The sequence below is a fragment of the Amborella trichopoda genome, chromosome 12, assembly GCF_054954075.1.
Source record: "Amborella trichopoda isolate Santa Cruz 75 chromosome 12, AtrichopodaSantaCruz75HAP2 v2.0, whole genome shotgun sequence".
Classification (NCBI taxonomy): domain Eukaryota; kingdom Viridiplantae; phylum Streptophyta; class Magnoliopsida; order Amborellales; family Amborellaceae; genus Amborella; species Amborella trichopoda.
The window spans coordinates 3829416-3848983 of NC_142347.1; the positions used below are offsets into that span (position 1 = coordinate 3829416).

The 19568-nt window shown below is 34.7% G+C and overlaps 2 protein-coding genes and 1 long non-coding RNA gene across 5 annotated transcripts; 2 read left to right on the forward strand and 1 right to left on the reverse strand.

Moving 5' to 3' along the window:
* Positions 1–1220: 1220 nt before the first annotated feature.
* On the forward strand, positions 1221–9085 carry GLIP5 (GDSL-motif lipase 5). Of its 2 annotated transcripts, none has more exons than XM_006843765.2 (5): positions 1221–1561; positions 3478–3596; positions 6625–6855; positions 7833–8097; positions 8611–9085. In XM_006843765.2, exons 1-5 carry the CDS (start codon positions 1297–1299, stop codon positions 8898–8900), a joined length of 1170 nt encoding a protein of 389 aa, XP_006843828.1. In that variant the 5' UTR covers positions 1221–1296; the 3' UTR covers positions 8901–9085. The 2 variants fall into 2 exon arrangements, with proteins under 2 accessions (XP_006843828.1, XP_088710549.1); XM_088854423.1 differs by having other exon boundaries at positions 1228–1561; positions 3478–3605.
* A 1870-nt stretch (positions 9086–10955) lies between these two features.
* Positions 10956–19301, forward strand: LOC18433682 (GDSL lipase). Of its 2 annotated transcripts, XM_011624874.3 has the most exons (5): positions 10956–11343; positions 13420–13538; positions 16148–16378; positions 17144–17411; positions 18941–19301. In XM_011624874.3, the coding sequence occupies exons 1-5, from the start codon at positions 11052–11054 to the stop codon at positions 19228–19230; spliced, it is 1200 nt and encodes a 399-aa protein (XP_011623176.3). In that variant the 5' UTR covers positions 10956–11051; the 3' UTR covers positions 19231–19301. The 2 variants fall into 2 exon arrangements, with proteins under 2 accessions (XP_011623176.3, XP_088710550.1); XM_088854424.1 differs by lacking the exons at positions 10956–11343; positions 13420–13538 and adding an exon at positions 15768–16043.
* Positions 13221–14645, reverse strand: LOC148779365 (uncharacterized). The gene is made up of 2 exons (XR_016046432.1): positions 14371–14645; positions 13221–13585 (listed from the first exon to the last, which is right to left on the reverse strand). It is a non-coding gene; the product is annotated as an uncharacterized LOC148779365 (long non-coding RNA).
* Positions 19302–19568: the final 267 nt, after the last annotated feature.

Consider the following 19568-nt stretch of genomic DNA (forward strand, 5'->3'; position numbering starts at 1 on the left):
TCGAACTTCTCTATGCATAAAAAAAGCAACAAAATGCTTAAGCAAATTCGAATCCCACATTTAATGCCTAGTTACCTAAATCTTTAGTATCATTGAATTTCTCTGTTGCTCTTCATAAAGACGTTCTGGGTTTTAAGGAAAAAAAAAAAAAAAGATTTTCAATTGAGTTACTGTTCTTCTAACTCTACTTATTACTATGAGATACATGATTATTTGATATCTTAGTTTTTGGAGAATCTATTGCTTGTATTTTTTGTACACGTTTTTTAAGGAAACTTATTAGTTAAATATTTGTTAAATCAATATTTTTTAATTTATTTCCGTTAAACTTATTTTTAAATCAAAATTCAATAATATTAAGTTAATAAAGAAATAAATTTATATGAAAAATTTTTGAATTTTTTTTGAAAAAAGATAAAATATGGATGTATATCGGTTTCATTAAAAAAAAAAAAATTGAACATCATTAGAAAAACTCGAAATTCTTAACGGATTTCAAAAAATCTCGAAATTCTTAACGGATTTCAAAAAATCGAAGATTAAAAATATATATATATATATATAAATATATATATATGTTCTAATTGGAGAGTTGCTAACTATGGTTTTAATGGACTTTACAACCTAACCAAACGTGCGTAACTGTCTGATTCATATGAAAATTGTTTCATGATGCAAGATTTCATACGAACCAAACGAGGCCTGGGTGATTCCACGTAAGCTAAAGGATACAGAACTTTTCTTTCCTCCTTTTGTTATTTTCGAAAAGCTGAAGATCAGACTTTGTAATTGCAGTTTGCTTAACCCCGCAACCCCCCCTGACTTTCTGCACCGGCGGGAGTGTGCTATCCATTTACTCTCTCGGGCAAAAACACCAGAAAGGGATACTTTTTAAACCTCAAATTTTGGGTATGTAATCTTTACAACTTATAGAATATCTTAATTGAAAAAAAAAATCCCAAATAACTCTATGTGTACTTGAAAAAACTAGTGTCTCAAGATTGACTCAAGACCGTTTAATTTTTGAAAGGCTAGATCTAAGTGTCACCAAATTCAAAATACAACGTTTTTCCTTTTAAAATAAACCATGTATCAATGCTTATGTGGTTCCCAAAAGTCTAGACTGAAAAAACTTCGTAAGTAGGTATTTTGGGCGAAATACACAGTATATTCCCATGGGATCCTATTATACCTGCTCTCTAGTCAAACAAGAACATTTCACCATTTCCAAAGACCTAATGTTGGCCCATATAAGTTCATCCGGCTATTCAAGACCAAGCCTTGTTCAGAGTTATAATGGCGTGGACCAGGAGGCAATCTCATCTCTCCATTCTCTCGTTTATTATTGCCGTCTTATTGGGGCCCTCTTTGTGTAGTTTGCCGGAAAAAATTCCGGTGGCCTTCTTCATATTCGGAGACTCTACAGTGGACGTCGGGAATAACAACTACATCAAGACCGTGCCGGAAAACCAGGCAGGTTTCCAGCCTTATGGAAACAATGGAGTCTTCGGTGGACCTACGGGCCGCTTCTCTGACGGTCGGGTTATCGTGGATTTCATCGGTAACCATATCTTTAAATGTTTAGTTGGATTTGAACACGGGTCAAGGGTTGGCAATAGCCCCGACACCGTACCCGAGGGATAGACTGATTTGGGTCCAGGGTCAAAAAATTGGACTTGAAGGGTCGGGTCATGTACAAATCTTGGACCGGAATATTGTTTGGGTCCAGGTCTTGGTGCGATAATATTTTTCGGATCCTAATTTATGAAATATATTTAGATATAGTTCAATACATAGCTTTTTAAATTTTTGGATCATATTAGGTGCGAGTCCAAGTTCAGTGAATTCAAGTCCACTCGGGTCTGGGTCCAGGTCCAGGTCTAGGTCCAAGCCGGAGTCCAACCCGTTTCCAGCTCTTCTTGATACTGTCAGTTTGTGAATCTCTGTTGGTGCACACGTGCTGGCCTTCTTTTTCTTGTGTTACAATTTTTTTTTTTTATGCAAAACTTGTATTAAAGAAAATTGGCTTTATAAAAGAACCAAACTCAGATTTGGCATTCTCTATCTACCCCGTACGCGAGGCTCAACGAGACAAACCATACTGAGAAATCGGGCTTGGGCCAGCGTAGTTTGCAGCATAGTTAGTAAGTCTATATTTAAAACATGATTTTTTAAACAAAATCTGATTTTTTAAAAATATGTTAAAGAACTTCTAGTTTTTGAATAGCTCTTTAAAAAAAAATCATATTTTTTAATGAAACCAATATAAACCGTATTTTATCTTTTTTGCAAAAAAAAATTCAAAAAAACTTCCTCTCTATAACTTCATCCTTTTTTGTTTTTGGTAAATATCTCTTAATTGATTTAATATATTTGAATTTTGGTTTAGAGATAAGCATATTAAAAGTAGAAGTAAATTAAGAATATTGATTTAACAAAAAATTCTATACAAATTTTTCACCAATATTTATCTTAAAAAAATTGCAATATATTCTTTAAAAAATAATCCCTCAAAACAACCACATGGCTCAAAATAATGGTAAGAGTTAGAGGAAGAGTAACCTAATAAAAAATCTTATTTTCTTCGAAACAGATAGCATCCTTAGAAAGAGAAAGAGAGAGATTCAGTGACACTAGAGATTTAGGCAGCAAGGAATTTGTGGTGAACTTCGAATATTTGTTTCCTTAAGCATTTTGTTACTTTCTTTCAGCATACAAAACTTTGATTAATTTCACCTGTTCATTTTTTTTTTTTAATTTCATTAGTGTATTCTATAGAACAATTTGGATAGGCCACCATTTTACTTTTTTGATTTTTTGTGTTTTAGTTGTCTGCAATACTATATTAAAGGTGGTTACCAAAAAAAAAAAAAAAAAGGAAATACAGTACTGAAGATCGTTTTGTTGTTTTCTTCCAAAGATAGTCTCATACCTTGGGTTCCGGTCGTGTTGTTTGCAAATATAGTTATTTTGATTATTGTATTGTATGCTCCAAATAAATCTATCATATATTTTGTATCGTACCAATAGAGTAGGCATTGTAATATTGATTGAAAGTTCAGATAAAATTTGTTAAGTATGATTATAAATGATACTAGTTAAGGACATACAAATTATAGTTAAGTGGTTTCAATGTATCCATGCAATAACTACAACTCAAAATCTTATATTAGGTTATCTTCACATGTCCGATTTTTTTGAGATAAACCCGACTTAATCACGATTCTCTAACTTAACTAATTTTTGGCGATCCATATTTTTTACCCAACTTTTTACTTCCAATTTTTTGGAACAAAACCAATTTATTACTAATATTTTAGTTAACCGCTATGTTGTTATTTCCCAACTTGCTCGTTTGCAGTTGATGGTAGCAACATTACATCTTAATTTCCATTCCTACAATCATTTGATTCCCACATCTTAGTCTAATTTTTCTTTTTCCTGATTTTTACATTAATCATTTTGGAATAAGTGCAGCCCAATATGCAAAACTGCCAAACATTCCTGCATTTCTTGAACCTTCAGCTGAGTTTGTTCACGGAGTCAACTTTGCCTCTGGAGGAGCCGGCATCTTGCCTGAAACTCACCAGAATCTGGTAATTATTGTGAGCAAAATTGAAATGTGGTCGAAGATTTTATTATTATTATTATTATTATGGAAAAATATAGGATGAGACTATTTACCATTGGTACAAGGTGGTCACATTAATCTTGACCATCAGATGTGAAATTGGGTGACTGCAAGCTCAAGCTTCAAGAGAATTTTTCTCGCAATTTGTGACACATCCAAGCTATCAAACTTCACATTGGATGATTGTAAATATCTGTGACCACCTTGTATCAAAGGTAAATGGTCTCATTGTATACAATCTCTACCATCATCATCATCATCATGAGGAAGCTCAATGACCTAATTGTGGCTCTCGCCATACTTTTCTTTTTTTTCTTTTTTTTCTTTTTTTTTTTTGAGTAGTTTTTACCAAATTTACAAAGTGGAAATGATTGGCCCATCTGGACCCTCCTGTTCGATGGACCAACCTATCCAGCAATGTTGGTCCTAACCTCTATTTAAATGGAACCCCATCCCTTGCTTAATTGAGCAGAACACGGGATCAAAGGTTCACGGATGTTTTAAGTGTTTGGCGCCTGGAAAACCCCATGAACCATATGATATATAGGATAATTTGCCCTTTTGAATTTACACAAAGTTTGAGCAAATTGAGCTTTTTCTTTTTTTTGTAGTTTTTTTTTTGTTTTTGTTTTTTGTTTTTGGTGCAGTTTGTATAAAGCTGAGATGCTAAGCAATCAATGTAAGGTGCACCTTTAAATAGTGTCGAAAGATGTCGTTTCAGTACAAAGAATATTCATGATTGCCTTAAAATTTATTTTTATTTCAAATTATAAAAATAAAAAGCTTCAAAAAAAATAGTGTAGATCAAGTAGATATGTGAACACAAAAAACCTAAATAAAATATAATAAAATTAGAATAGGCATTTATGGATGAGGATTTAACTAAACCAAAAAAAATATTAAATAAGCTTAGATAAAGACAAAAAAAATAATGGGAAGAAGACATATACCCCCTCTCTAAAACTATTATCCTAAATAACCCCCTGGTTCTATAAACAACATATAGAACACCCCAAATTAAGAAAAAAAAAAACGGATGTTTAACCTTATGCTTATCTTTTCCATTGTATAAACTACATCATTTACCCTTCTATTTTTTCTTAATCACCCATTATCTAAATCCCAAAAAAACTCTCTTTCTTTCTCTTCTTCCCTCAATAAACACTTCATCCCTCTCTCTCTAGCAACCTTCCCTGAATATTTAACTCTCTCTCTTTCATCTCGAGAACCTCCCAAGTAAGTTAAAAAAAAGATATCGAAAATTTCATTCATATAATAGGGTTAATAGAAAAAAAAAGAAGGGTAAATACAGTAATTTAGACAATAAAAATAGTAAAGAGTGGGTTAAATGTCTTTTCTTTTAACTTCGAGGGATTCCATAGATTTTTATTGGCCCTGGGGGTTATCTGATATCATAATACTAGAGGAGAAGGGGAGCCGGTTTCTGTTTTAGGAGGTTAGGGTGATCAACCGGTATTTTTTAAAAAAAATTTCAAAAAATGTATATAAATTCTCAACAATAAGGAATTTGATTTGTAATACATTTTTAAATATTATTTATATTATGGTAAAGATTAAAAATAGTTTTGGTTATTGACACTCACTTCTATATTTTTCCATCTTTTTTAAAAAATTTTAAAAATAGTCATTGGAAAATATAAAATGGATTAAAATTCATTTTTTTTCATTAATTTTCAAATTCATTTGAATGTGTTTTGTTTAATCAGTCTTTATATGGTTTTCATATTTTAGTAGATTTTTTTTATATATTTTTTTAACAAATTTTTGACCACTTGGGACTTGTCCGGTTAGAGCGGTTGAATCAGCCGGTTTACCGGTTAGGCCAATTAAACCGCTTTCAAACCTATGTCCGATTAACCGTTCCGGTTCGATTTTGTGAACACAAGGTGTTACCCTTTGGGAGAGTTTTCTTCATAGGAGATGTTATTGAATGCTCCAATTTTAGCATAGTTTTTTCTCCCTTTGGATTTACCTTCGTACTCCATGCATGTTTTGTCTCATTTTTTTATTCTAATCAATGCACGTTTTGTGTCATTTTTTTAAAAATTATAATCAAAGTAAAACCTTTTGGTAGATTTCTTTTTTTATTTTTTTATTTTAACATCTCATATTTTTGGAGGTATTTAAGAAAAGTTTCCTTTTTTTTTTCTTCATATTTTATGGTCATGTTTTTCTTTATGCATTTTTTATTTTCTTCAAAAATAACCCAGCTTAGAAGTTCAAGTTCTGGACCAACTTTTTGTAAAGCAACTGGTTTGGAACTTTAAGTTCCGAACTTGTCTTCACTATAAGCTCATGTAAGTTAGACAGATCAGCTCACTTGTCTTTTTTTTCTTTTTTTCTTGTAATAGTTTTCAAATGTTTGAGGACCCGGAGTTTCGAATTGACAAGTTTGAATGATTTTAGAGTGAAGACCGGTTTAGAACTTGGAAGTTCTGAATCGGTTAGTTGATGAAAAAGTCCGTTCAGAACTCTATGTTCGGAACCGACCTCTCGACAGAAAAACTTGACACCCTAGTTAGGAGCTTGATTCTAATGTGGGTCTACTTTGGGGAAAAATGAAGAACATCAAAAATGACATATTATGAAAAAAAAGAGAGTCATTTTCTTAAATAAAACAAAAAAAAAAACAAAAATTTTCCAAACTTCTGGTTTTGATGAGAATGAACGACCCATCACTTCCTGAAAGTTAAGATATTGAATTTAGGTTATTTGTCAAAAAAGATATTGAATTTAGGTTTCTAGACACATGGCTTTTTTTTTTCATGGGATCTTTTTCTTTTTTTAAAGAAATTTAGAAACATTTCCCAAACTTCTGGTTGTGATTAGAATGAACGACCCATCACTTCCTGAAAGTTAAGACAATCGTTTCTCTCACAATGGTCTTATTGAATTTAGGTTTCTAGACTCGGGACTTTTCTTTTTTTTCTTTTTTTTCATGGGCTATTTTTTTGCCCTTTTATTTGTTTCAGGCAATTGACCTAAGGAAGCAACTAGAGAACTTCGAAGAGGTGCAAAGGTCGCTGAGTGAAAAACTAGGGGATGCACAAGCTGAGGATTTGATATCCAACGCTGTGTATTTCATAAGCATGGGAAGCAATGACTACATGGGTGGATATGTGGGCAATCCCCTCATGCAACAATCTTACTCACCTCAACAATATGTAGGGATGGTAATTGGCAACTTAACAAATGCAATACAGGTTGGTCTTTTACTACTCTAAGAGCAATTAACTGGGCAACTTCCCAAGTGAAATAGTACTATGATCCACAGGACCACATGAAATATATAGTCACTAGGTCATCGATGTTTTTTTTGTGTGTGGGTAATTCAGTGGAGATGACATACTTCTACCCGTTTTTGAATTAATTGGAGGTTTTTGAAGCTGTAAGTGGGAACGAAACCCACAACGTATAATTGAAGTATGGGGTGTGCTACCACCATGACCTCAGCTCCTTTCTCAAAACTCAAGTTTGGGGATCAAGCTCATGACCACTCAAGCTGAGAGGCACACAAGGGTAGTAAAGATAACTAGTACACCACTATGTGTTTTATAATATATAAAATATTTGCACTCGTGGGAATTGAACCCTAGCGCAACATACAAAGGCAGATGAGCCAACCTATACGACCCTTAATGGCTTATCACTAGGTCATCAATGTTAGCTTCATGGTTAATGGTTATGAAAAAGAGTAGGGTTTCCCAATTATGACATGCATTGTAGTCCCCATCATATCTCCAATGTCCAATACATTGATAAGGGGTGGCAATAGCCTGAGTGGCCCGGCTTGGTCAGCCCTGCCCTAAAAAACTAGGGCTTGGGCCATAAAATGTGGCCCAAAGTCCAGACAACCATAGCCTAAGGGTAGGACCAGGTTGGGGCAAGTCCATGGCCAGCCCAGACTGGCCTTTTTCTTTGTTTTTCTTTTTATTATATATTCTATTTAGCTCAGCCCTGCCTTGATAGGGCTAGGCCTGGCTGGGCTTGGCTGGCACTAACAAGACTTGTGCTAGGGTGGCCCGGCCTAGGCCTAGCCATTGCCAACCCCAACATTGATTGCGAAATGACATCTTCATATGACATCATCTTTTATGTGGTCATGTGGATCATGGTATACCTTCAACTCGCTTGATTATGTCGACAATGGAATAATTTGAAAATATTTATATTCTTTTAGGGTTTATATCAAAAAGGTGCGAGGAAATTCGGATTCTTGGGGTTGAGTCCCTTGGGGTGCTTGCCAGCACTTAGAGCTGTCAATCCTAACCCCAATAACAACGAGGGGGGTTGTTTCGAAGACGCTTCCGCACTTGCCCAAGCTCATAATGGAGCAATCTCAACTGTTCTCAGGAGCTTAGAACATCACCTCAAAGGATTTAAGCACGCAAATTCCAATTTCTACAACTGGTTAGCTGATAGAATGATAAACCCAGCAAAATACGGTATGACATTTTTGTGCATATGTGTGCTTGTGGTAATTCTCTCAATATATTTTCAGAGTTTTACTGAGCCCAATAAAATACATTCCTCCTAAAAAATTCTGTACTTAATGGTAGAGTGGTTTATACGTTAGGTGATGCATATGTAAGACGCATGATTACATATGTGTCCGCCGATGCATCCCACATCTATTTTAAGGATGAACATGTGTTGTGGTCTCTCAAAAAAAAAAAAAAAAAAGTGAACTTTTTGATTTTTAAAATTTATTATTTTGAATTTTTAAAATTTATTTATTTTTACACATTCATGTTCTCCATGTTGGAGATTATATATACCTTAAAAATTAAGTCCTAAATCAATCTAAAAAATGGATCATGAAGAGGGACCCCACATCTACATATAAGTCCTATAATTCATAAAAACCGTGTCCATATTTAATTGAACACTATGTCAATATATCTCATCAAATGATGGTGGACTAAACTTTGATATATTCTTGTGTCTTGTTTGCGAAGGTTTCAAAGAAGGGGTAGTGGCTTGCTGTGGGACGGGACCATTCAAGGGCACATACAGTTGTGGGGGGACAAGGACCGTTAAGGAATTTGAATTATGCGATAGCCCTAAATCCCATGTATGGTGGGACTCTTTCCATCCAACTGAAGGGATTCATGAACAATTTGCATTGGAACTGTGGGGTGGTGCCCCACAAGATGTGGGTCCCTACAATCTTGAAGCTCTCTTCAACAATGACTTGGGCACCACCATTGCTGATATTGTAGATAAAGATGTTGATGCTACCATCTAAAAGTGGTTATTTGAAGTTCATTTTAGTATTTCTAAAGCTCTCTTACTTCCATGTATTATGGGTAGCAAGTACTTTTTTGAGTGAAAACTAGTGCTACTTAGGGAGTAAATTGTACACTTGCACTTACTAGCAGAACACTGCTTCTGTTTGACCACGAGTCTGAAATCATATTTATTCTTAGCGAAGAGATCGTATAACAACTTTTCAATTTCTAAAAAGATGCCAAATGAATGCCTGCTCCATAAGAGATGTTGAGCTGTCTATTTGATGGATGCACAGGTCTAGATCTTGAAGAACTGAATCCTTTGCTCGCTTTTTTTTGAAGTGTTCACTAGGTTAATCAAAGATATATTGCAAACTTTCATATATATATAAATATATATATATAGAAGTTTCATGTAAATAGGTGAACTTCCATATATATAGAAGTTTCCTGTAAATAGGTGTTCTGCCCATCAAGTGAAAGTGTACAATTGGTGTTCTGCCCATCAAATCTTACGGGGGTATTTTCTTTCTAACACACACGCGCGCAGAGAGAGAGAGGGAGCTGGCATTTCTCCAGCATCATTCGGTTTCGATTTGCATAAGTGCACTCGATTAAACTCAAATTATGAGCTTTTACATTATACTCTCATGAAGCATATTATTCACTAAGAAAAGAAGAACAACATATACCAAATTAGTCATACAAGTAACAAAAGGGTAGGAAATGATTATTTTCATCATTTTCATCCCCTCCTCGAACTCTTGTTTCTACATCTTCAACTTTTCCCCTTGAAAGAGTGTTCAACAGAGATCAGGATTTGAAAACAGGTAATGGATCGAGGCTGGTCCGTTCCCATTTTATAATTCCTTGAAATTGGCATAGGAGAGGCATTTTGCTAATTCAGTGAGTTGCTTGTGATTATGCTTTTTACTTGGAGTTGAATAAATGTTGGTTTTCTTGTAAAGGAATACCCACCTCTCCCCCTTTGGACCACACTTTCTAGAACAGCCCCCAACCCAGGAGAAAAATAAAATAAAATAAAATCGCAGCAAAAATTAATTTACTATTTAATAGGAAAATAGCCCTCCTCAAGTAGTGTAAAATATTTTTATATCATCTTTTCTCATATATTAATTCTCTATCTGGAGCTTTTAAATTTGAGATAGTTTCTCTCTAAAAACCTCCTTAATATCTAAAAATGTCACATGATTTGGCACGAAGAGTGCCCGATCAGCTTGTGTTTTGAGAAGGAGCATTTTTTCTTAAAAACGAAAGGAATTGCTCAAGTACATGCAAGATTATCGTAAGATTGTGGCTTTATAATTAAAAATAAAGCTGCACCTCCGTACCTTGTCAAAAAAAGTAGTTCTATTATCAGAAGCTTTATAGTGTCTTCTAAATCTATCCCGACTAAAAAAATTCAAAACTCAAAAAAAAAAAAAAAAAATGAAACTCATAAAGGTCTAGATTTGGTTGATGATAAATTTGATGATACTTGAAAAGGAACATAAACAACAAATTACAAAATATAATATTTTTTGGACCTAAAATCTATTTATTTTATATATTAAAAAAAAAATCAATTTGATAATTTTTTAGCCCAAAAAATTAATTTCCTGTAGGATGAGCGGCCGCATTAAAAAACCGTGTCGCTACCTACGGTAACGTTTGCAAAGAGATGCTGCCCGTTTTAGGAATAGAACCTGGGCTGGAGTGGTTAGTAGTTGATGTCAAACAATGCTACATTTCAAGTTCGATTCTTGCCACTTAATTTAAAATAATAATAATAATAATACATTATTGTTGTCTTTTTATTTGTCTCTGCTGCGCGTGCAAATGCATGCAGTTGTTGTGCACAATTGGCGTGGACTGAAGGGTGGGTGCCATTGCTTGCGCGTGGACAAAGTTTCATTGAAAATCGGATTTAGTTAAGAGTGAGAGTAACTCTTTTTCCATTTTTGAGAATTTTAATTAAATATAGACAGTTTTTAATGTTCAAATTTTTACTAAAAAGAGGTTCTTAATACAAGCGTTATAAATGCCAATAAAAGAAAGAAAAACCTCCCTATACTGCAAAAGAAAATAAGAGACACTTCTTTTTTGTCGTGTATCAGTATAAGAAAAAGCCCATTCATTTGTTCAAGACAAACGTTTGTGCAGTTCTAATGGCGAGGAACAATGCAGTTCTAATGGCGAGGAACAATGGGCATTCTCATTTCTCCATTTTCTATGTCATCGTTTATTTGTTAGCGTGCAGGCCCTGTTGCTGTAGTTTACAGGAAAGAAGTCCGGTGGCGTTCTTCATATTCGGGGACTCGGGAGTGGACGTCGGAAACAACAACTACATTAAGAGTGGGAATGAAAACCGGGCGAACTTTGAGCCATATGGAATCAATGGAGTCTTCGGTGGGCCTACTGGACGCTACTCGGATGGTCGAGTTATGGTGGATTTCATTGGTAAGCATACACTTTAAAGGGCTATGTCAAATTTCCGGCGGGTTTGTTTGTGCATATTGTTTGGATATGGTTTTGTGGCATGGAGTTGGTTCTTTTGAAGTGTTGGGGTTGGCTTCAGGCAGGCCTGCCCTTCGACTGGACAATCCGGCCAGGCCGGGCTGCTGCTCCGGCCCAGCCCAATCACAAATCAATCCGGGCAGGTCATGCCTGAACCCGGCCCTATTTAAGAGAAAAAAAAGCTGAAGACGTCGAGGAAACCGTGGCCTAAAACTACAGAGCAAGCACAAGGGTCTTAGGAATTGGGAATGGTCTTTGGATTTCAAGTTTTTCAATAATGCTAACCCATATTTTTCATGACTACGTAAAAAAAGCTATAAAATGAGTGTGTCTAATTTAGTAATCACCGCTCCTCTCCTTGGAGGATTGATATAGGGCTCCAAAAACTTAAAATTGCATTTTTAATTATTCATTTTCCAGATCAAAGATGTGCATGGTTTAGCCTAAAAAAGTCAATTTATTTATCTATTTTGACCGATGGGGGTTATACCGATAAGTCACAAAATCTTTTTTCTTATTGAAGAAATTACTTTAGTTAATTTAGGGAAACCTTTATATGTGGGGCCATCCACATTTATATGCGACTGCTATTCCCAACCATCCGATTTGAATGGCTGGTGGGTTTAGCTTCTATCAAAAGTCGGACACAACGCTGTTTTTTTTTTAAAAAAAATTTATAATTAATCTTGATATGAAATTTAGAGCATACCTATTTTTTGCAGGGTGCACCTAAAGAAATAGAATGTATTAATAACAAAAATACTTATGAAAGTTACAAGCGTATTTTGATCATTTTATTTTACCAAAAATATTTTTTCTTATTTATATTAAGTGGACCATTGTGTAAAGTAAGCACATGCCAAACTCATTTCAAAATATTTTGTGGAACAAAAAGTTAAAAATTGAATACACTTAGTTATCCAATCATGATCAAATGCTCATAGGCTCACTTGTAATATTACAACTGTAACTATCCCGTCTTTTATTTAGATCAGATGGCTGAGAGTTGGAGTTTCGTATGTTTTATTTGTCAATGGCACCATATATAAATGTTTTCCTTATAACATACTAGTATACAATTTGTGAATTGTATGACCTGGAGTAATTTTGAGAGAGAGAGATGATAACTAGGAGTTCCTTTTTCTGCCCAGGATTGTGGAACTTGAAACCCCAAAGATTTGAAATGTGGATTTATAAAGCCACGATCTTAATGTAAGGCATATCCTCTATTCGTACTTTCATCTAAATTTCCAAGGGGTTTTTATTTAACTTCAATTTTGGAGAAATTTACAGAAAATTGTCATTATGATTTTGATATTTTAAAAAGGTTCTATACATTTTCTATTTTATGCTCAAGTCCCATTTTCTAATTTTTATTTATTACTGGACTAATTCAGGCATCCAATATTAGATCTTGTCTTTAACAAGAAAAAGAAAAACCAAGTTCAAGCATTGGATGTTCGAACTAGGGGTAATTTAAAGAAAAAAGAACACAATATTGAGGTTGGGGCAAAAATTTAAAAACTATATGAGATTTTGTAACATGAATGTGTTAACCAAACAAGGGATAAGGGCTCAATACCTAGATAGCCTTGTTCTGGAGAGTTCAATCCAGGTGCACAAACTGGCCCTGAGTTCTAGTAGCATAACATAGTTTGTCCGCAGATGGGGACCTCAGACTGCTTTTTGACCTGACGGCACAACCCTACTATAAAAAAAAGTTTAAAAATCAGCCCATGGATGGCATTTTGGGACTGAAGGGCAATATGGTAATAATAAATAAATAAATAAAAACCATCGGGACCGACCGTGTGCGTAAGTTTTGACTAAATTAGACCCATTTTTGTATTTTATATATAAATTTTTGTATCCGCGTATAAATTCCTCAAGAATTAAGCTTCTTGAGAAAAGGTCTTGAGGCCTAAGCTTATCTACTCTCTATTGCATATTTATATCTTTTTTCGAACCCAAGTTCCTCCCTGAAGTCTTCGATTCAATATTTGTTAATCATTGTTGTAGCTGAGTATGCAAAGCTGCCATATATCCCTCCCTATCTGGAACCTTGTGCCGAGTTTGTCCATGGTGCCAACTTCGCTTCTGCAGGAGCCGGCATCTTGCCAAAAACCAACCAGGATGAGGTAAATACTTCGATACACTGAACTTCAATAATGTACCCAAATTTGCCCTGTTTCGTAATAAGAAAATACTTAAATGATTAATAGAATCATTAACAGGTTAAATAAAGGGAAAAGTTTATACAGGGTTGCAACCTTAAAATGTAGAATCACATATGCATCTCAAAAAGCTATCGGAGATGGTGTTTTAATGTTGAATAAACCTTTAATCGATCATCTCGACATTGAGACGTATGAATATGAAAAAAAAAATGTTTTTGAGCCTCGGAAATAGTGCAGCTTGCAACACATTATCTAGAGCGTCCATTTTCAAGATTTTCATATATTTATAGATCGACTTCATTTTAACCATTTTTGGAATTTGAAATTTTCTAATTAGGTATAAAATAGATTTTAAGATAATACTAAGAATTTTTTATAAAAAAATTACATGTTATGATGAAATTTTAAGGTGCGCCTTAATTCAATTGCCTAAGGTTGCATCTTTATAGAAACTGCACCCTTAAATAAATTGGGTGGCTGGATTTATTTCATTGACCAATTGATCAAACTCAAAGTTTAAAAGAAAATTTATCGAACTATGTGTCACACGGAAACTATTATATTTCACATCGGATGGTTGTAAATAATTGTGACCTCCCTATACAATGAGACCAAAAGTAATTGGTCTCATTGTATATAATCCCAATGAAAAAGTGGATTACAAAATATGGATTACTGAAGAAGTGGATTTATACTTTGAATATTTTAGAAATTATTTTAAAAAAGAAACAAATATAAGCATTTCTAAATGACCTAAAAAATTAACAAAATCTTCTAAAGAAGCATTTCTTACCATTATGCTAGTGTTTTTTTTTTCTTTCTTTTTTTATAATATTTTTTAAGCATTTATTTGGACCTAACGAGTCAGTTCTATACATAACTCATCAGGAACTCGCCTCACCCTATGGACAAGGTTGAGGAACTCGCTTCACCCTATGGACAAGGCTGAGCCCTGGAAAACTAGTCCCTACAATCCATATGGGCATTATATGAAGTTATCACCATCCCAACAATGGGTTGGATGATGATGGAGGGGATGAATCCCACCATACATCAATCACCATCCAACTCATGCATTGGCAAGAATATACCACACAATTCCTATTGCTATTATATATCATGATAAACTTATCCGATTCAAGATTCGGCATGTGTTAGTTGTTCACGATTGTAATACTTCTACTTGAAAAAAAAAACTATACATGAAAAATGGTTTTATGTACTTTTCATCATGAACTTCAATCATCCAATTAAGCAATGTGGGTCCCAATCATTGCTTAAGTGGAGTCCTGAATCATGCGCATCTTTATTGAATGACCATTGGATAGACGGTCCACATGTGTAAGTTAGTTAGGTGCACAGAGATCCCCAAAGCTTAAGGGAGCTCTAGTTTGAGGAGTCTGTAATTCCCACAAATCTTACATTTGTAAAAACATACTAAAAAATATTTTAAGATCAATAAAAAATAATATTCTTTAAAATTTGAAATTCATGATAGGGGTACTTTGGTTATTTGTATTTAACTTAACTATATTCCTCAATAAGTTTTACAAGTACGTTATAGTGAGATGTATGAATGCCCAAAATTTGAGCTCAATCGAATTTATAAAAAATAAATTTCAAATACAATATCCACTACAAAAAGTGGGACTTTAGTGCAACAAATAAAATATATGGGACTACTTTTAAATTTTGGAAAATAAAACGAGATTTTTCTGACAATTTCCAAAAACCAAAAAAGAAGTAAAAGTCCTATAAATATTTGGAATTAATAAACACAGATTATATATAATTTGGATGTTTTTTACATTGATTTATGAGTTTTTCTAGTCATATAATTTATTTTTATATTTTCTCTTTTTTTTGTTTGATTTTTTTTTAGTGTCTCCATCTGTAGATCAATTTATTCAAAATCCATGTTTTATATAAGGACCCGGTTTCTATGCGGCCAAGCCCGCATACGTAGAAATGCGGCCCTCTTAATAAATCTATTTTTGAGATGGATTTTAAGACTTAATTTTTTAAGGACATGTACTCTCTAACATAGAGATCATGAATATGAATAAATAAATAGTTTTTAAAACTTAGAAATAATAATTCTAGTGAGAAAACATTTTGACTTATAATTTCCATTATTTTTAGATGGATGCGTTACACTTTTTGGACCGCATATATAGAAATGCGGTCCAGCCCGCATGAAACAATTTTCCTTTATATAAATTTTTAGGTTTTTTGGACTTCTTTTGTTGATTTTGTTTTCACTCTTTCAATTTTACTTTTCTTTCGACTTTTTTTTTTCTGAAACATTTATTTATTTATTTAGGGCCTTCTGGGCCCTATAGACTACTTGACCCGGTCAACTTGGACTCGACCGAGTTACTCGGTTAGGGCTAGGGCCGAGTCCAATGCCTGAGCCAAATTTAAAAACACTGATCAATGAGTTTTGTTCTCTGATTCCATGATTTAGTAAGATATGTGGGTTTGATGAGATTTAACAACTCACTAATTGTTGAGAGTTGAATCACCCATTTCTAATATTTATATACATGGCCTTGTTTATTCTGTTTCAGCCTATTCATTTTTGGAAACAACTCGAGTACTTTGACGATCTGCAAAGCTCACTGAGAAAGAAACTTGGGGAGGCAAAAGCTAATGAAATGATAGCCAACGCTGTATATTTCATAAGCATGGGAACAAACGACTATATCTCTGGTTATTTGGGTACTCCCATCATGCAACAATTATACTCCCCTCAAGAGTATGTAGGGATGGTAATTGGCAACTTAACACAAGCATTACAGGTGAGTTTTCCTGAAGCAATGAAACAATGTGTTCTTAAAGTGTGCATTTTAAGGAAAATGTATGCTAAAATCCACATGAAATATGTGATCATGAGAGTCATATGTTTTCCTATATGGTTGGATGGTAGTGACAGAGAGTGGGTTTATAAATCATGACCAAACCTTAAAAAACCTAGTTTTTGGATATCAAACGAACCTCCTTTGATGGTAATTTAATGATTGATGACCCTGATTGCCCATCTCGAAAACCTGCCAAATCATGCAAATCGGATGTCCGGATTGGCGATCAGGTCGAGTGAGTTGGCCAATAAAAAATTAAAAAATTAGAATAAAAAATTGAAAAATAAAAGGTGGGGCTGGTTCTAGCCGGTTCCTGATATTTCGGCAGAATAGGGCTGGCTTCCTGATCTCGATTGGCGATAACTAATGTATGAGTCTGTATCATTGATTGGGCGGTGATACCTTTATGTCCACACATTTTATACGGTCAAGTGGATCACCAGACTTTGGTATCATTGCGTAAGATATGTTATTCTAGATATTTCTACTTCTTTTTAAAGATGAAAAGTTATGAATTATCAAATAATAATGGAGAATTTGTATCAAAAAATAAAAATAAAAATAAAGGAAAGAGATTTCAACGTTTTTTTAAAATATTTTCTACTAGATTACCTATTTTCTTTATGCATGAAGATAATGAATTCCATTGTTGCAGTCATATGCTTCTTTCCCATGGATTGATATGGAAAATTGAATATTTGTTAGATTTTATATGATAAAGGAGCTCGGAAGTTTGGGTTTCTAAGCTTGAGCCCACTGGGGTGCTTTCCCTCCTTTAGAGCAGTAGTTAACCCAAAGGCTGGTAACAATGAAGGAGGATGTTTTGAGGAGGCTTCTGCACTTGGCCGAGCACATAACCAAGCTCTCTCAGCTGTGCTCAAGAGTCTGCGACACCATCTCAAAGGATTCAGATATGCAAATCCCAATTTCTACAACTGGTTATATGATAGAATCATAAACCCAACAAAGTTCGGTACGATGTTCTTAGTGCCATTATTAATCTCACATAAAGAGAGAGAGAGAGAGAGAGAGAGAGAGAGTTTTACAGTAAAGCCATTTACTTTTGGCACAAATAGGTCCCAATCATCTCTGACCATTAGATGTGAAATTGAGTGGATAAAGGTGTTATTGATTGGGTACAAAGTCAAAATAAAATTTACCATTTACTTTTGGCACAAATAGGTCCCAGTCATCTCTGACCATTAGATGTGAAATTAAATGGATAAAGGTGTTATTGATTGGGTACAAAGTCAAAATAAAATTTCTTGAATGTTGTGACACACTTTAATTTGTAATATTTTACATCTATTGGTTGAACTTCATCGTGACCTCTTTGTACTAAAAGCAAGTTGTCTCATAGAGTACAATCGCTATTTAAATTCCATTGATTTGAACTTTTGACAATCTCTAAAAAGCCCCACATTCTAATTTTTCTTTGTGTGTTCATTTTACTTGGTGCTACCTTCTAAAATTGATGTGAGTGTGTAGCATCTGTACAAAATTGAACCAATCTTTATTCCTTTTATTTTTTTTAACATTCACACACTACTTCTTATTCCATCAATTCATTGCCATGAGTGTCTAATAAGGTTTGGGAATTCTGGCGCATCCTCCCACATTGAAAAATAGCCGAGTGGTTTAGGCTGAGAGGGAGGAAGAAAGAAAGGAGAGATCAATGGGGGACATTGGTCCGAAGTTCCTTTAGGCAAAAGTTCCACCTCAGAATCTGGCAAAAATAATAGCTACTCCGAATTAGCTAATGCATGATCAAGTCGCATGACCAAGTTGCAAATGGATACAACGGGATCCCACACTGGTATTCGACCAAGAGAACCACCCATGAGATGTCCCCAAATCAACAAGCACATAATCCGCAAAAATCTTTGCAAAGCAACCTGCATCAGCACTTATCTCATTCCTTCCTCCATGCTTCTCGGCACCCACTAGACCATCAAGGGTGACGACGAGCCTCACCACCTGTGATGTGCAAGTTGTCGGCCAAAGGAGGCAAGGAGGCTCATTTGATGAGAGCATGTTTATCATCAAACACTTTGTTGTAGGCCTCCTGCTTGGGATGCTGAACTCAGGGAAGAAGGGGGAAGGATGAAGCGTAATAGGTAAGGAGTCGGTGGAACTACAGGGGAAATGAGGGTTGTGGTATAGGTGTTGTGTCAAATCCAAAGGGTGCTAGGTCGTGGTGGTGGCACGTCCATACCTAGTTACTACGTTGTGATTTCCAATCCTACTGATACTATCCCACTGACACTTTAAAAAAAAGCGAACTCCTTAATCTATATGGAAAAACTAGTAGGGGCCTATCTTCCCCACTGAATTACCCGAAAGAAAACAAAATCCGAGGGTGCTTTCATCTTTTTTTCAATGCTTTACCAAGGCGCCTTGTGTACAAAAAAACAATGTAAATTTGACAAATATGTTGAAACCCTTATTGAAATGATGATGGATTGACAATTTTGCATAATATTTTGAGAATTGTTTGTGAAGGTTTCAGGGAAGGGTTGGTCGCTTGCTGTGGAATAGGTTCATTTAGGGGCACATACACCTGTGGAAAGGGAAGGACAGTTAAGGAATATGAGTTATGCGATGACCCCAAAACACATGTATGGTGGGACTCTTTTCATCCAACTGAAAGGATTCATGAACAATTTGCTTTGGAACTTTGGGGTGGTGCCCCACAAGCTGAGGGTTCCTACAATCTTGAAGCACTATTCAATTATGATTTGGGTACCACTATTGCTGATATAGTGGATATAGATGTCAATGTTAGCAGCTAAATGCATTGACATAATAACATCTTAAATGCACTCTTCGCTACTCAGCAATAAAGCTCAAATGTTATATGCAATGAACTAGTTCAACTCTTAACCAGGGTGAAATTCGTTAATAGTGGTAAAAACTATTGATAAGAGCAAAAACAGTTAGTGGTTGTTAAAATAATTTAAGGTTAAATTTTTTTAGTGGAAATCAAAGCAATTGATGGAGATGAAAACTGTTAACGACTGTGAAAACATTTAGCTCATGTCATCTACTACCAAAAATAATTGGGAAGCATCCGGTCTACATCAAGGGGACTGTAATTTGAGGCTCCAATTTTTGGTATTGTTTGGGGAGA

Bases quoted from the DNA above. Each gene is read 5' to 3' on its own strand.
- GLIP5 (XM_088854423.1), top strand. From the start codon at position 1,297: ATGGCGTGGACCAGGAGGCAATCTCATCTCTCCATTCTCTCGTTTATT. The intron at 1,562-3,477 runs GTAACCATATCT...GAATAAGTGCAG, and splicing joins GGTTATCGTGGATTTCATCG to CCCAATATGCAAAACTGCCA. The intron at 3,606-6,624 runs GTGAGCAAAATT...TATTTGTTTCAG, and splicing joins ACCAGAATCTGGTAATTATT to GCAATTGACCTAAGGAAGCA.
- LOC18433682 (XM_011624874.3), top strand. From the start codon at position 11,052: ATGGCGAGGAACAATGCAGTTCTAATGGCGAGGAACAATGGGCATTCT. The intron at 13,539-16,147 runs GTAAATACTTCG...ATTCTGTTTCAG, and splicing joins CAAAAACCAACCAGGATGAG to CCTATTCATTTTTGGAAACA. The intron at 17,412-18,940 runs GTACGATGTTCT...TTGTTTGTGAAG, and splicing joins CATAAACCCAACAAAGTTCG to GTTTCAGGGAAGGGTTGGTC.